Genomic DNA, 17,732 nt, shown 5'->3' on the forward strand with positions numbered 1-17,732 from the left:
CAATAATACTATAATAACATCGGTGAACAACACCAATAACACCGCCTAGAGGGTTGTCACCAATAACACCGCCTAGAGGGTTGTCACCAATAACACCGCCTAGAGGGTTGTGTAAATAATAATACCACAATCACTCCAATAAAATAACTTTAATAATATCACATTAACATAGCAAGAATAGCCGTAAACAACATAGAATATCAACCGGAAGACCACACAAATAATATCAGCCTGAAGTTTTCCACTGATTTTTTAGGGGAGCCAGGAAGCGGGAGGGCGCGTACACAATATTTGCTCTGTTTAGAGAGCAGGGTATCCCTCCGTGCCTCTCTCTCTCCGCTAACCAACAATTTGGTCCAGTAGAAGTTGGGAGCGGCGACATGCAGGCTGCAAAGACTGCTGTTCTTCTTCTCAGGTCCAGTCGTTCTCTGTCGAGAACGGAAAGCTCCCCATACGGGCACGTTTCCAGAGCTTTCGCACAATCGGCACTGTCCTCCACTACCACTCACCTCAACGAACAGGATATCACTGATCGAGTTATCGATCTTCTCAGATCCTCACCATTCATTGATCCTGCCAAGGTTGAACTTCTTTATATTGTCCATTTCCTTCGTATCGATTTTAAAATTGTTATTTCTTATGCTGATTTTGGTTTCGCTTTAAGAATTTTCTAAATGATTCATGCTTCTTCCCAGATTTGATACATTTTATTACTGAGCTTAGAAACATAGTTATTCAGGAAAATATCGAGATAGGCAGTGAGATCTAAAAATGCTTTCTCCTCATGAGAACACTGGCGATCGTTGGCTTCGAAGTGCTTTTCTGGTGTAATTTTAAAAATATATCTTCTATTAATATAATTCAGCTGAATCGAAATAAAAAAAAATCTCCACCACCCCCCCCACCCTAACGGGCGATTAGCTCCGCAGAAAATTAGCATGCGACTGTCCCTGCTAATTTTTTTTGATATAACACCTTTCTCTTTATAGGACCTAATTAGCTTAATTTTTATTAGAACTGAACAATCTTATTTTCTAATAATTTTTTTTAAACTCTGGTGTTGACAATTTTCGGTGATTCCCAACCTGCGCTGACCTATCAGCCATTAAGTTGAAAGTAACTCAGCTTAATTTGTATCCGAAGATATCAATCTCTATGCCATCTGAAAAATAATGAAATTTTCTACAACTTTTATGTTGACAGTTTTCGATAATTCTCTGTGAGCAAGTTTCAATTTTTGATTGCTCCAAAGCTTTGTGGTGCAAATTCAAGGAGCATCAAATGTAATTCGATGCAACTCACTCCATTTTTATCCGAACTGAATGATGCTGATATCGTTGGAAAGCTAACAAAAATTTCTATAACTTTCATGTCGATCCCTTTCAGTGATTCCCACGAACAAGTCGCCGTTTGTGCGATTGCCAAAATTTCGTGTCCCAAAATCAACTCATGATGTAACTTGCTCAATTTTTATCTAAATCAAACAATATTAGTGTTGATAAGAAGATAATGAAATTTCCCACAACTTTCATGTTTGACATCGTTTGCTGATTCTCTACGAGCAACTTGTAGTTTTTGGTTATTATGAAGTTTCATGATGCAAACCTAAGCAGTGTCGATCCAGCAGCTGTTAATTCGATGTAAATCACTCAATTTTTATAGGAACTGAACTATTTTGGTATTGTTGGAAAGCTAAGAATGTTTTCTACAACTTTCGTGCTGACCACTTTTAGTGATTCTGCATGAGGAAGTTACACTTTTTTGCGAGTGCTCAAATTTCATTTTTAAAATCAAACTGTGGTGACCCATTAGTCGTTAACTGAGCGTAACTCGCTCAATTTTTATTCTAATCGAACAATTTTATGTTGCTGGAAAGATAGCAACATTTCATGCTGACATCATTTGCTAATTCTCTACGAGCAAGTCATTTTAGGTAAATGATCTAAAGGCGTTACAACATGTATAGAGAGTGGGGAACATTTATATAAGCTAAAACACCATACATTTACCTACATCCATTAGTGCTTGACATTATAACAAGTTTTTAGCAAAGAAAAAAAAAATAGAGGAAGCGATCATGAAAATTTCAAGTAGCAACCCAGTAGGGCCAAAAAATGATCCCCTCTTAGTAACCAAGCAAGAATAAATAAAAATGGTTTATTGCCGATGCAAATAGAATCGAATGACACCCCTCCAAAGCAAGCCTAACATGGATGAAAAATGATCATGTAAAATAAGAAAATGGCAAATGTAACTTTCCTAAGCTACTGCCAATGAAGGTGTCTTTGTGGAATTACATCATTCCCAAGATTGTAATGATTAGGCATAGAGGTCGCTCACGCAGATGATGATTTCCTTCAACACCAGCTTCTTCTCGAGTTTAGTGTACTTCTTGTGCTTCTGGTTGCAGTTCGTATGATGCAAGTTGTAAGGGAGTAACTCCACACTGCTGACTATCATCGTACTGTGATGCTCCTCATGCCATCCGTAAAGACTGTGACATGACATACGGAGATGGGGTGATTGACACATATGATTGCTGGCGGAAGACATAATCAAATGTAGGTCATAACTGTGACTAGGAATGATGTTGTTAACTCGATGGTCCATGATCAGCATATGCAGATGACACTTTTCCTACGTTTGATGTTTTTGCAGCTTGTGCTGAAGTAAAATGATGCGCCATACCCTCAATCGACATGAGCCTGTAGCGGGTTTTCGCAATATGCTTGTTTACTCTGAAATGTCTGGTTAACTCCTCAAACCTACGTAAACTGCATGTAACTCAGAGTCATCAAGTTGACCGAAGTACGATTGGAATATCTCCTCAGATGCCAGAAAATATTCAGTCTACATGAATTAGAAAAATTTCAAGCTTGTATTCACCTTATAGTAGATAACTTTAGAAGTTGTGAGAAGGACTTACAGATTTTTGTTTTCCTGGTATTCTTGGATAACTTATGTTCAGGAGACAGATAGGGGAACTCAATCAGTATAGTGTTGCTTATGACCTCTACCAACTCATGCTTTAATTCTCTTTATCCTCCTTGTCATCATGAATAATTACAATCAAATCTCTGTGGTTCTCCCACATGCCTATTTGCACTTGGTGTTGGTGATAGTCGACTTAATCAACATCATTTTTTTCTTGACTACCGACCCTTTTAAATCTAGTATTCATTTGTGCCACATCTGTACTGATAGATGCCCGAACTGTCGTAAAACCTTGTGAGGTGGTGCCACTGGACCTCTTCCTACTGATAAGGAGCACATGTTCTAGCCAAACATCTTCACCCATAAGTCATATCTGTCTCGCATAATCTTACTTGATTGCCATAGTCCTCCCAAATATCCTACATAATAAAAACATAATAGTTAAATTCAATCTTTAAGTAGAATACCTAGAATATACCTAATAAAATGCATATCTGACTTTGTATAAGACCATCAAGCTCTTTTCAGTATACCTCGACATTCCCCACTGACATTTCTAGCACATGGTCTTTGTTCCACTTGATTCATATAATTATAGGTAAAATGAAGTGCATAATACAATCATAAATGAAATATTAATTCATATGGATATTTACCTGAAGCCAGCTCTCAATTCATTTCGCTCTCATGGATATGGTATATATATTGTGTGCTTTCCAATATTGATATGATTCCAAGCTCATATATGTAGTAGGTGCATGCAGCCTGATATGTTACCCCATCTCGGTATTGTTGACTCAAAGAACTTCCTTTATAAATGGGCTAGCACTGCCCCTCCCAATGAAGGAGTGCTAAAGAGCTCCAAGTTCTCTGGCAGTAACATGCATTGTGAGTGAACCCCAAAATGTATCTGAGAGTAAGAAGGAGTCAATGCTAAACAAGATGTATACCCATCTATGTTTAGTAAGTTCAACGTCACTCAGGTCGATATAGCTGTCCCTGCAAAATGTTCGCATGAGCCACCTTAATGGCATGGATGTTTGTGCAGGTGCTTGGCCCATTTTAAATGTAGATGCGATGTTGGGGTGAGTCAACTCATGATATATATACATACATATATGACAACTAGAGGATGAACAAAAGATATGAATGTATTGTTCTATATATATATATATATATATATATAATATCATGTTCCAGATGTTGGCCCAATAGCTTGTCGCAGCAACCAAACTAAGTTTGCTATTGTTTTTTCTGCACCAACCATAACATGACCTACTGAAGGCAACATGTTAACACATCAATAACAACAAAAACAATAACATCAAGCCTTTATCCCACTAAGTGGGTTCGGCGAGGCACATGTTAACATGAACATCCAAAACCATACCATTGCCACACCCAAAATCATGACTACATACCAGAGTTAATAAAAGAGTGAGTCATAGTTTTATGCTATTTTGTTTTGATGTTTGAGGACCTTATTCTCTTATATCTAGTGAATTTTGATATTTTATCATCTTTGTGGATGATTTTGATAAGAACGAACAAGTTTCAACATAAATAAGATATTCTATTATGCTAGTACCTAATCTAAACGATACAACCGCGAATACATAAAAGAGTATTGGAATTTTTGGTACTCCATAGTTTGCAATCTTTGACACCATTTTGTATGTCATATCTCAAGAATATACACTTTTTTAACATGCAAATTTAATTCTTCATCTCTGATATGGGCATAAGCTAGACAATAAGAAATATTTGAGTTAGAATAACTTGGAGGGCTACCAGATAAAATATCTCATGGATACTTCAAATCGATAGTGGCATGAAGATATCAGTTAATCAGGTAGCATACAGTAGAGACGACTTCAACCTAAAATTTCTTATCCAAAGTGGTTGAAAAAAACATGCAACGAGTTTATTTTAGAATGGTACCATTGTTCCTCTCAACAACACTAGCGAAAGGGAAAATGGAATAGCTGAAAGGAAAAATTGACATCTGCTTGAGACAGTTAGAGTCATTTTGTTTCAAATTAATGTTCCCAAATAGTTTTGGGTTGATGCAGGTTCTTCTGCATATTTTTTTTTGATCAATCAGAGCCTTTAATGACTTTACAAAACTATATATCCTATCAAGTTTTATTTCCAATTAACTCTCTTTTTCATTGAGCCACGTATATTTGGGTGTACTTATTTTGTTTGTGATACTTGTGCACAAGTTTCTAAACTGGACCCAAAGTCATTAATGCGTCTTCTAGGATACTCATTTGCAAAAATGATATTGATGTTTTTCCTCTCTCTTTAACTCATGTATGGTTTCTGCTGATATCACATTTCGTGAGCAAATCCCCTTTTTTGGTGGCCAATCGTTGCCTAAATTCTCACAAGATTCTAATGAATTGTTAATTTATCACATAATCAATTCATATCTTGCTCCAACTCCACCTCCCTCACAAGTGCCCCATCCCAGGCCAGCTATCACTAATTTTACACTAGAAGATTTCATCTCCCTGATCCTAGTTCAACACTGGTATCATCTTCTTCAGCGGATCCTCCTTCTAGTGATCTTAATTTACCTATTGCTCTTCGGAGAGGTAAACATCAATGCGCCTCTCATTCTAACTATAATCAGTTATCTTTTATTTCTTGTTATTTTATTGCTTCTCTTGAATTTGTTAAGGTCTCGAGTTTTGTTCAGCAAGCTTTATCCCATTATGGGTGGCTGGCAATCATGCTGAATGAAATGAATGCCTTGATTGAAAATGAAACTTGGAAACTAGTTGAATTATCTTATGACAAGAAGGTTGTTGGCTATTAATTGGTATTTGCAGTTAAGTTTTGTTCTGATGGATCTGTAGCTTGTCTAAATGCTTGGTTAATTGTTAAGGGTTATGTTTAAATGTATGAGATTAACTACTTGCACTTGTTTTCTCCAGTAGCTAAGTTGACTTTTGTTCTCCTCTTTTGTCCATAGTTGCAATAAATATTTCACCTTTGCTCCGGCTTAATGTGAAAAATATTTTTTTGTATGATGATCTTTTAGAGGAGGTATATGTCGAGATGTGTCTGAGATGGAAATAAGGTTGGGAAAATAAATTCTAATTCCCTTAATTAAGGGAATTAGAATTTATTTTCCCAACCTTATTTCCATCTCAGACACATCTCGACATATACCTCCTCTAAAAGATCATCATACAAAAAAATATTTTTCACATTAAGCCGGAGCAAAGGTGAAATATTTATTGCAACTATGGACAAAAGAGGAGAACAAAAGTCAACTTAGCTACTGGAGAAAACAAGTGCAAGTAGTTAATCTCATACATTTAAACATAACCCTTAACAATTAACCAAGCATTTAGACAAGCTACAGATCCATCAGAACAAAACTTAACTGCAAATACCAATTAATAGCCAACAACCTTCTTGTCATAAGATAATTCAACTAGTTTCCAAGTTTCATTTTCAATCAAGGCATTCATTTCATTACCGCTGAATCCTTTGCTGCTGAGTCGCTTCTTTGCCGCTCCTGAGCCGCTGATTCTTTTATTCGTTGCCTTAATTGCTGCGATTCTTTTACCGCTGCAGCCGTTAATTCCATCCTTAATTGCTGCGAATTCCTCTTCTCCACCATGTCAATGTCCGAAACCACTGTCTCTGGCAATTCCAACCCTTCCGAAGAATCAATGTTGCTCAGAAAATTGGAGAGTTGCAGAATATTTGGACATCCAACATGTTCAATGGGAAGAACTATCTCAAATGGTCCCAAATTGTCCGCACATACCTAAAGGGCAAAGGGAGGCTTAATCACCTACTTGGAACCGGACCAGGAAAAAGGGATCCAACCTCTACAGCATGGGAAGCGGAGGATTCCATGATTATGTCCTGGCTATGGGATTCCATGGACCCAACGATCAGTGACACTTGCATGTTCTTGAATACCGCAAAGGAAATCTGAGACTTTATCAACCGCACATACTCGAAGGCCCGTGATACTGCCATTGTGTATGAAATCAAGGCAAAAATCGGAGCCACCAAACAAGGAGTCAAATCTGTCACAGAGTATGCAACTCTGTTGCAAAATCTTTGGCAGGAACTGGATCACTATCATAGAATTGAGATGAAATGCCTTGATGATGCTGCCACTTTGAAGAAGTTCATTGAGAAAGATCAGATATATGATTTTTTGGTAGGATTGAATTCTGAATTTGATCAGGTTAGGATGCAAATCGTCGGCAAAGAGGATACATCATCTCTAAAAGAGACAATCTCATTAATCCGAGCAGAAGAAAGTCGGAGGAGTGTCATGCTTGAACCACATACTATGGATCGATCAGTCTTAGCAGCAAAAACAAATCAGGAGAAGTCGAAGAATGATCTGCTTAAACACTCGGGTAGAGATAACCAAGGGAAGAAGAACAAAGACAATCAGTGTTGTACTTATTCCAAGAAACCAAGGCATACAAGGGAGAAGTGTTGGAAGCTGAATGATAAACCTCCAAGCCGAGAATGGGGCAACCGTGGGGGGCAACAAAGGCTTCAAGCGCATATGGCAGAACAACCTAATATTGAGAAAAAAATCAGCAATAGGGGGGTTCAGCACTGAAGAAATTGAGAAATTGAGAAGCTTGTTGGGATCTCTTGAGAAGTCTTTTGGAGCATGTTCGATAGCTCTTTATGGTAAAACTGTTTGTATGATTGTCTTAGACAAATTCTATACCAACTCTTGGATCATAGACTCCGGTGCTACTGGTCATATGACCCCCACATCTCAACTCTTCCACGCTTATACGCCATGTCCAAGTAATAGAAAAATTATCATGGCCAATGACTCTTTAGCTACCGTTGCAGGGATTGGTGATATACATATCACACCTAGCCTTATTCTTAAAAACATTCTTCATGTACCCAAACTGTCAACAAGCCTTGTGTCCATCCAAAAATTGACTCATGATCTCAAATGTTATGTTGTTTTTTTCCCTTCTTATTGTGTTTTTCAGGAACAGGACTCGGGGAGGAGGATTGGACTTGCTAAGGAAAGGAGCGGTCTTTACCACCTTGAACTATCTCTGAAAATTAGGAGCAATTTGTCTTCATCTTTCCTTAGTTCCTCAAACAAAGATGTCATTTGGTTGTATCACTTACGTCTTGGTCATCCCTCTTTTGGGGTTCTAAATATAATATTTCCTCATTTATTCCAAGGATTAGATATTTCTGAGTTTCATTATGACATTTGTGAATTGACAAAACATACTCGTGTATCTTTTCTTATTAGCAATAAAAGTTTTCATCCTTTTCATCTGATTCATAGTGACATATGAGGTCCTTCCACTATATCTAATGTTTCTGGGGCTCGTTGGTTTGTATTCTTAATTGATGATTGCACCCGGGTTACATGGCTCTTTCTTTTTAAACAAAAATCTGATGTTAGCACTGTTATACCTAATTCCCATTCAATGGTTCAAAATCAATTTGGGGTCAAAATAAAAGGCTTTAGGAAAGAAAATGCTAGAGACTACTTCAATCAAATTCTATCACCTTACTTTCAATCACAGGGGAATATCCATGACTCATTATGTGTGGACAAAACCTAACAAAATGGTGTATCTGAAAGAAAGAATGAGCATTTACTCAACACCACCCGAGCCTTACTATTTCAAGGGAATGTTCCTAAGTCCTATTGGGGAGAAGCCGTTCTTACTGCCACATATATGATCAATAGATTTCCTTCCCGTGTGTTAGAAAACAAAAGCCCCATAGAGGTCCTAAATAGCTTCTACTCTCACTTTAGAACCTCAAATGACCTCACTCCCAGGGTATTTGGGTGTACTGCCTTTATTCATGCCCATAAACAACATAGAGGGAAGCTAGATCCCAGAGCCATCAAATGTGTTTTCCTGGGTTACTCCTCCGCTCAAAAGGGATATAAATTTTACAACCCCTCTACTAGAAAATTTTACATCACTTTTAGGATTATAAGCTATATTAATAGCTGACTTGTTGTCACAGTAGAGCTTCATAGGACCCTCCAATTGGATTCTCAAATCATCCAAAATGATTTTCAGCCACAGTAATTCACATAATCCTTGAGCAATAGCTCTGAACTCTGATTCTGCAGATGAACTTGTCACTACATTCTGCTTCTTGCTCCTCCATGTCACTAGGTTACCTCCTAGAAAAGTACAATATCCTGTAGTTGATCTTCTATCCACTAGGGAGCCAACATAGTCAACGTCGGTGTAGGCTTCCAGAGTAAGAGTGTCATTCCTTTTGAACAAGATTCCTTTAACCAGATTGCCTTTCAAACTTTCAAGTAATGCAGTACCCTGTAGGCAGCTTGAAGATGAGGTTCTCTTGGATCATGCATGAATTAACTGATCATACTTACAGAATATGTTATGTCTGGTCGAGTGTGAGCAAGGTATATGAGTATGTCAACCAATCTCTGGTACATTCTTTTATCCACAGCTGGTGCTTCTTTAGCTTCTCCCAACTTATAGTTTAGATCTATTGGAGTAGAGATTGGCTTGCACCCTGTCTTCCCTGTTTCTGCCAATAAATTAATCACGTACTTCTGCTGAGATATGAAGATCCCCTGTGTGGAATATGCCACCTCAAGACCGAGGAAGTACTTCAATTTCCCCAGTTCCTTTGTTTCAAATTCTTTTACTAGTCCCAGCTTCAATTCATGCTTCTCTTTCTCATCATTTCCAGTTACTATGATGTCGTCCACATAAATTAAAAGAGCAGTCACTCCCCATACAACTGAATGTTTAATGAAAAGAGTGTGTTCACCTTGGCTTTGTTTATACCCAGATTCCTTCATGCCAGATTCCTTCATGACTCTTGTTCCTTCATGACTCTTGCAAATCTGCCAAATCATGCTCTAGGAGATTGTTTTAACCCATAAATAGCCTTTTTCAGCTTGCATACTTTGTTACCTGTGTCCCCTTCAAATCCCGGAGGGATGTTCATGTAGATTTCCTCATTTAGGTCACCATGAAGGAATGCATTCTTAACATCATACTGTAGCAGTTGCCAATTGAAGTGAGCAACCAATGATAATAGGATTCTCACAACATTCATTTTTGCAACTGGAGCAAAGGTTTCCTGATAATCCACCCCGTAAGTCTGAGTGTACTCTTTGGCTACTAACCTTGCTTTATATCTTTCAAGGGATCCATCAGCCTTGTACTTCAATGTAAAAATTCACTTGCAATCAGCAATGTTTTTTTCTTTCGGTTTGTCAACGTCTCCCATGTTTTATTCTTTTCTAATGCACTTATTTCCTCTTTCACAGCGTCCCTCCATTCCCCTTTTGACAATGCCTTAGACACATTGTTAGGAATGACAATGGTGTTCAAAATCACAATGAATCTTTTGTGGGCTGGTGATAGGCGCTTGAGAGATACATAGTGAGATAGTGGATAGAGTGGATTGGATTCTTGGACTTGTGCCACTTCAGGAACGGTCTTTCTCCTTGAATACACCTGAGAAAACCTTGGGAAATCGTGAGTGACACTGGTTGGAGTAGGAGATGATAAGGGTTCAGGATCAGATGACTCAGATGTGATTGGTTCAGAGGACTCGGGTTCAGCTGGAACAGGAGAGTTTGATTCAGGTTCAATAACACGAGCTGACACATGTGGAAGGTCAAGGGTTTTAAGTGGTTCAAATGACTCATAAGTACTATCTTTCATCATGGAAATCTCCCCCTGAAGAGAGGACTTGAAAAAAAAGAGTTTATTTTCTGTGAAAGTGACATCTGCAGAGTTAGAGTTCAGGGCTATTGCTCAAGGATTATGTGAATTACTGTGGCTGAGAATCATTTTGGATGATTCGAGAATCCAATGGGAGGGTCCTATGAAGCTCTACTGTGACAACAAGTCAACTATTAATATAGCTCATAATCCTATACAATATGATATGACAAAGTATATTAAAATTGATAGACATTTCATCAAAGAAAAACTGGAGGAAGGGTTAGTGTGTATGTCCTATGTTTCATCAGAAAGACAATTAGCTGATGTTCTAATAAAGAAGCTGAACAATTTAAGTTTCCATGATCTTGTATCCAAGCTGGGAATGGAAGACATATATTCCTCAGCTTAAGGGTGAGTGTCGAGATGTGTATGAGATGGAAATAAGGTTGGAATAATTAATTCTAATTCACTTAATTAAGGGAATTATAATTAATTGGTAATCCCTTAAATTAAGGGAATTAGAATTAATTTGTAATTCCTTAAATTAAGGGAATTAGTGAAATAGTTTCATAGTTTTTTCTACTTGTAATTTCCTATATAATACCTTGTATTATCAATTCAAAGAAGTAAGTGAAATACAAAATTATTTCTCTGATTTCCCACAGTATATATAGAGCAACTTCCCCAGTTTTTTGCTCAGGGGGAGTCTGTAAAAGTATATGGTCTTTGAAAATCATTATATTGATCGAAACAAAGACTTTGGGCATGGTTCGGAAAATTTAGCCAAACAATATAAGAGTTTAGGATGTAGAAAAAGAAAAATGATCAGATTGTACTCTACAAACTATCTACTTCTGGGATCATTCTATTGGTGGTATATTGACGACTTTATTATTACTGGAAGTAATATGCATGGAATCTTTTCATTGTATGCATTTCTTCAAAATTGATTCAACATTAAAAAACTGGATTTTTTGAAGTACTTCTTGGGCATTGAGTTATTAACGAGCAAGAAGGACATATATCTATCTTAATGGAAGTATTTTTTGGATTTGTTAGTAGAAACTGAAAAATTAGGGGTCAAACTATGTAGTACTCATGCTTTCTAATCAACAACTTATCAAGGCTGGAGAGTCTTTTAATGATCCTGAACTATATAGGAAGTTAGTGAAAGAATTAAACTACCTCACAATGACTTGCCCTGACATTTTTAATTTAGTTAACACTGTAAGTCAGTTTATGTTTTCTCCCACTGTTCATCATTGATCAGCTTTTAAAAAATACTATGTTACATCAAAGGAGCTCCTGAGCAATGTATTCTATATCAAAATCACCGGCATAGAAATATTAAACATTACTTTGATGAAGGTTGGACAAGTTCCAAGATTGATGGAGATCCATTATTGGATATTGTGTTTTTATTGGTGGTAATTTGGTCTCATGGAAGAGTAAGAAACAAAATGTAGTGTCACGATCCAGTGCGAAATCTTAGCATCAAACAATGACATAAGTTTTGAGTGAATTGATGCGGGTCTCCCAATTCTTGACTTAAATGTGTTTTAAAATGATAGTTCCATCAAAACTGTTGTGTGATAACCAAGTTGCAATTTATATTGTTTCAAACCCTGCCTTCCATGAAAGAACTAAACACATTGAAATATTTTGTCATTTTATTCCTGAAATGATTCAACAAAATTTGATTTCTATAGCTCATGTAAAAATTTGGAAATAACTAGGGTATATCTCCACAAAGATTCTTAATAGAGCTAGGGTCACTTATATTTATAACAAGCTGGACATGATAAATATTTATTCTTCAACTTGAGAGTGTGTTATGGAAAGAAATAAATCTAATGGTTGTATATTAGGAAGCTTGATTATAGGAAATCTAATAATTATATTTTCTATATTAGGTAACATAATTAGAGATTTAATCACCAGTTCTCTCCTCTATTAGAGATATTCCTAATCTATAAAAATTGGAGTGTACATGTAACATATGCTTTTAATCGTGAAATAAGAGAATGGGCTGTTTTCTTTTAGATGATGAAAAAAAAAAGAAGAAAATGGATTTAGAAAATTCCAAAGTTCTGCTAGCATGTAAAACCTGCCTAAAAATGACAAAATAGATAATATTTCAATGTTTATAATAATTCTTATAAAGTGATGATCTTGACATTGTTTGATTATGATGAGAAGTGGACGCTGGTTTAGAAAATCATCAATTTTTGATGTACTATTACTTAACCCGATTAAGTGAGTAATCAAGTGCTAGAATGCCACCTGCAATTTAGAGCCGGTTAGGATATCATCAATAAATAATGCATCATAATCTAGTCCAATAGTTTTTAAAATGAACTAAATATAAAAATGAGAGAAAATTTGTCATATAGAATGTTGGAAGACTAGAGAATTATTGAACATTTTGATTAAAAGAAAGGATAAACACTATATTCCTGCCAAAACTAAAAGAGCAGAGGAAATTCTAAAGTCACTAAGGAAGATTGTAGACTATTGTTTTCTATGAAGGTTAACAATGGGAATAGAGTAGGTATAACAGTGACTAACACGTTAAAAACATTGTTCATGTGGGGGATTAGCAAGTGAATTATTGCTTTTGTAAATTATTGTTTATGATGTAAAAAATGATTTTAATGCTTATTTTTGCATTTTAGAGATTGTGCTTACATGGGAGTCATCAAACAAGGCTCTCATTTTATGGATTTATAAATACTTAAAAATACATAAATAATAAAGTCGATTCCATATCTTGATTTAAGTTGGTGACTTTAGATGCTTAAACTCTAGGTTTAATTTAACCCTAGCCTATGCCAGGCTTTAATCTATTTGATCCATTAGGTCATGAGCTATTCACTATGTCTATTGACCCTAAATGCTATTTTATGTTATGTAGGCCAGCAATAGGAATAGAGTGGTTATATTAACAATTCACAAGGTAAAAACTGTTAATGTGAATGGGCAATCGAGTGAATGAGTTCTTTCGTAAATTGTTGTTTATGATGCAAAAAATGTGGTTAATGTTTATTATCGTGTGTTAAAGACTGCACCTACATGGGAATCATCAAGGTTCTTCCTTGCACGCTAATAATGCACACACTTTGTTTGCTATTGATAATCAACCATAAGAAAATGACAAGTTGGCTTTAGGCACTCAAGAAGCTTCATTGATGTTGTAGTTAGAATAGTGTTTTGTTAGAAGAGAAAATTAAATTTTAATAAGATATTCAAAATAAATTAAAAAAAAAACATAAAAGCCCCATAAATTTATTTGCAAGTGAGGTATAGGCTGCTTTAGGATTTTTTGAAATTATTGGTTGAGATGTTGGTGTGAAGAAAGCAATAAAGAATGCTTGTCTTAAGAAGTGTGCTATCATGCTAATTGACTAATGTAATCCTAGAGTATTTTGATATTATTTAGCATTCTTAAATAATTCAATAACTATGGGAGACACCAAGCTGCCTTCAAGGATTGGAAATAAAATACCTAATTTAATGTCCATTGAGGCAAGCTTGAGATCAAATTTAAGTTTTTAAGAAAAAAATATAATGATGCTTGGGAAAATAGTTAAATGATTACAAAGACATTTAAGAAAGTTAAACATCATATCGGCTAATTTTGTTAATACAACAACAACAATGACAAGTCTTTATCCCACTTAATAGGGTCAACTACATGAATCCTTTTTCTCCATTGTGCTCTATAGAATATCATATTTTCATTTAATTTCTTAAAAATAAATCGAATCGAAAACATCATTCCTAATTGGATATTAGATGGTCAACGTTTAATGTGACCAAAGACGACTCTCTCTAATCTTGTCTGTCACTGGAGCTACACCAACCTTTTTCACGGATATATTCGTTTCACATTTTGTCTCTAGGTGTAAAGCCACTCATCTATCTAAGCATTCTCATCTTAACAACACTCAACTTAGTTTTATGTTTCTCTTTTATATGCCAATATTTTGCGCCATAAAACATTGCATGTCTCACCACTATCTAAGTGTAAAACCACTCATCCACCTAAGCACTTTCATCATAACAACACTCTACTTAATTTTATTTTTCTCCTTTTTATGCCAACATTATGCGCCATAAAACACTGCAGATCTCATCACTGTCTTATAAAACTTTCTTTTAAGTAAAAGTGGTACTTTTCTATCACACAATAGGCTTGATGCATTCATCCCTTCAACCGTCCAACATGCATTCTTCTAATAACATCCACATCTATATCACCATCACTTTGAACGATAGACTCAAGATATCTAAAACATTTACTCCTTTTAATGACTTGATCACCGATTGTTGCAATCCTGTCACTAGATTTAGTACTACTAAAATTACATTAAATGAATTATTTTTAGATCTACTCGAACGAAAGTCTTTAGAATCTAAAGTTAACCTACATAATTCAAATTTTTTCTGAACTCTTTCTCGAGTTTATCCACAGAAAGGATATTATCAACAAATAATATACACCAAGGTACATTCTTCTGTAAATATTGGAGTAAGAATATGCATAACTAAGGCAAAAATATACAAGCTTAAAACTGATCGCTGATGTAATCCATTTGAAATAGAGAAATACCTGGCCAATCCTCATTCCATTCAAACATAGGTAATAGTTCTCTTATACATACTTTTAATAACTTGAATATAAGTCTTACCAACACCTTTCTTTTTTAGAAATTTTCAAAGAACTTCTCTTAGAACCTTATGTAGATCTTTCTTACTTACTATGTGCTTCTCTATCAAGCCTCTCAATGCGTTAAATCCAAACTGATTTTGAGAAATTTTTGTATCACGTTCTAACCTATGTTCAATTACTGACATAGTTTTAATGTATGACACATTAACTTAATTCCTCTATAATTTGTGCACTCTTGTGCATCCCTTCTATTTTTAGAAATAGGGACCAAAATACTCTTCCTCCACTCAAATATCTATTTTAGCTTTTAAAATAGTATTAAAAAAGTTTAATAAGCCAAAAAATTCTTAAATCTTCTAAATATTTCTGCACTTCTATTGGATATCATCAAGTCCTACTAATTTTTTACCATTCACTTTCCTTAAAGCCTCTTCAAATTCTGTTTTACTAATCAGTTAAGTTCAATTACTCTCTCCCATAATTTTAATGTATCACAATTAACTTAATTTCTCTATAATTTGCATTCTTGTGTATCTTTTTTATTCTTAAAAATAGAGATCAAAATACTCTTCCTCCACTCATCATACAAATTTTTTAGTCTTTAAAATAATATTAAAAATATTAGTAATCCAAGAAATTCTCAAATATTTTAAATATTTTTACACTTCATTGACATACCATCATGTTCTATTGATTTTTCACCATTTATTTCTTAAAGCCTCCTCAACTTCTGTTTTATTATGCGACAGTAAAAATAAAAAAAATTATGATTATTAATAATATTAAAATTAATAAAGTCGATTGTATTTTCAAAATTTTCATTGAAAATTTAATCAAAATATCTCACATGGCTATGTTGAATATCCTTATCTATATATATATATCTTTTATCTTTTTTAATATCTAATCTATTATAAAGATTACTAAAAATAAAAATTTTAGCATCACAAATTATTCCCTTAGACTCCATTTGGGCCAATTTATATTTTTCTCAATTCTTTAAGTTTTTATATTTAAACTAATTTTATAACAAAAGCTATTATATTTTATTTTTTATTGCATATTATTATTTTACTATCAACTATTTTTATTTATAATAATTTTTTTTTCTTTTGTTTAGGGTTTAGGGTTTATGTAACTTGCTTAATAGTCCATTAATTTATCTCACATAACATTAACTTTTTCATGAATATCCCAAATCTTAAGATCATGAAACTTACTCAGAAAATTAATTTTATTTATATCTTTTAAGTGCCTTCATCTAATTTTATTATATTATTTTGTTGTATTTTTTATCTTACAACCATTCATCTTAAAATTCAAAAAGTAATAATCGATGTTGAGTACTTAAATTTTCACTTGAAATTACTTTACAATCTTTACAATCTCTACGTCTCTTTTTCTCATTAGAAAATAATCGTTTTGTCCTTTATTTGATTCATTTTTGTAATTAATAATACGCTCACCTCTTTTCTTAAATAAAATATTAGCAACAGTAAATTTATAAGCTAAAATAAAATCAAATATGACTCTACCTTCTTTATTAGCCACTCCAAAATCGTTGGCACAATGAATATTTCTAAAATTTTTTCTTCAAGAGTTATCATTTGTATTAATTCTTCTAAGTCATTTTAAATTTTTTTTTAACATAAATCTAAACTTACTTAAGGAGTCTAATCATTTATTAAATTAAGAATATTAGCATCAATAAAATTTTAGAGCTACAATTCTATCTGAAATTCTATTAATATTTACTACATTATCTTTCAAACTCTTATCTATAATTACACATACGCAATTTCTAGTCTGATTTTCATATGAATACTGAATTTTAAAATCTAAATTATCAATTTCCTTAATATTTTCTCTAACACATTTAATTTCTTAAATGTATAAGATATTTAAAATTTGTTAAAATTTAAAATTACTTAGAACGCATTTTATAGGTTGCGTGATGATTAGCATCACATTTGTTGCCACAAAATTTGAGTCAGGAAGATTGAAAATTATTTTTTTAATTAACTGATAGCTACCAAACATGTAAAATTTATGTCTAAAATTGATAAATTGGATCAACTTTCAATGTTCATGAAGCGGGCCTAAGTCAACAAACCATATTATTGATCTATTATTGATTGTGGTTATAGTGAGTAGTCGAGGGTTAGAACGCAACCTGCAAGCGTCAATGATGGTAAGGTTATCGTCAATAAGTGATGCATCATAACTTAGTCCAGTAGTGATTAAAATGGACTAGATACAAAAATGAGATCTATTTTATCATATAGATTGTGGAGAATATGAATGAAAGACTAGGGAATTAGGGAACATGTTGATTAAAAGAAAGGATAAACACCACATTTATGAGATAAATTGCTTGAAAGAGAATTCTAAAGAAATTAAGAAAGCTCATTCACTTTTGT

General features: G+C 34.3%; 1 protein-coding gene across 1 annotated transcript in view; it reads left to right on the forward strand.

Moving 5' to 3' along the window:
* Positions 1–232: 232 nt before the first annotated feature.
* LOC110025243 (acyl carrier protein 1, mitochondrial-like) overlaps positions 233–17,732 on the forward strand; it is a 29,083-nt gene continuing 11,583 nt past the window's right edge. The window contains exon 1 of the mRNA XM_020725593.1: positions 233–581. Coding sequence (XP_020581252.1) covers positions 381–581 — 201 coding nt within the window. The 5' untranslated portion in view covers positions 233–380. The remainder of the gene's footprint in view (positions 582–17,732) is intronic.

This window comes from Phalaenopsis equestris, unplaced genomic scaffold (assembly GCF_001263595.1).
Source record: "Phalaenopsis equestris unplaced genomic scaffold, ASM126359v1 Scaffold000297, whole genome shotgun sequence".
Lineage (NCBI taxonomy): Eukaryota > Viridiplantae > Streptophyta > Magnoliopsida > Asparagales > Orchidaceae > Phalaenopsis > Phalaenopsis equestris.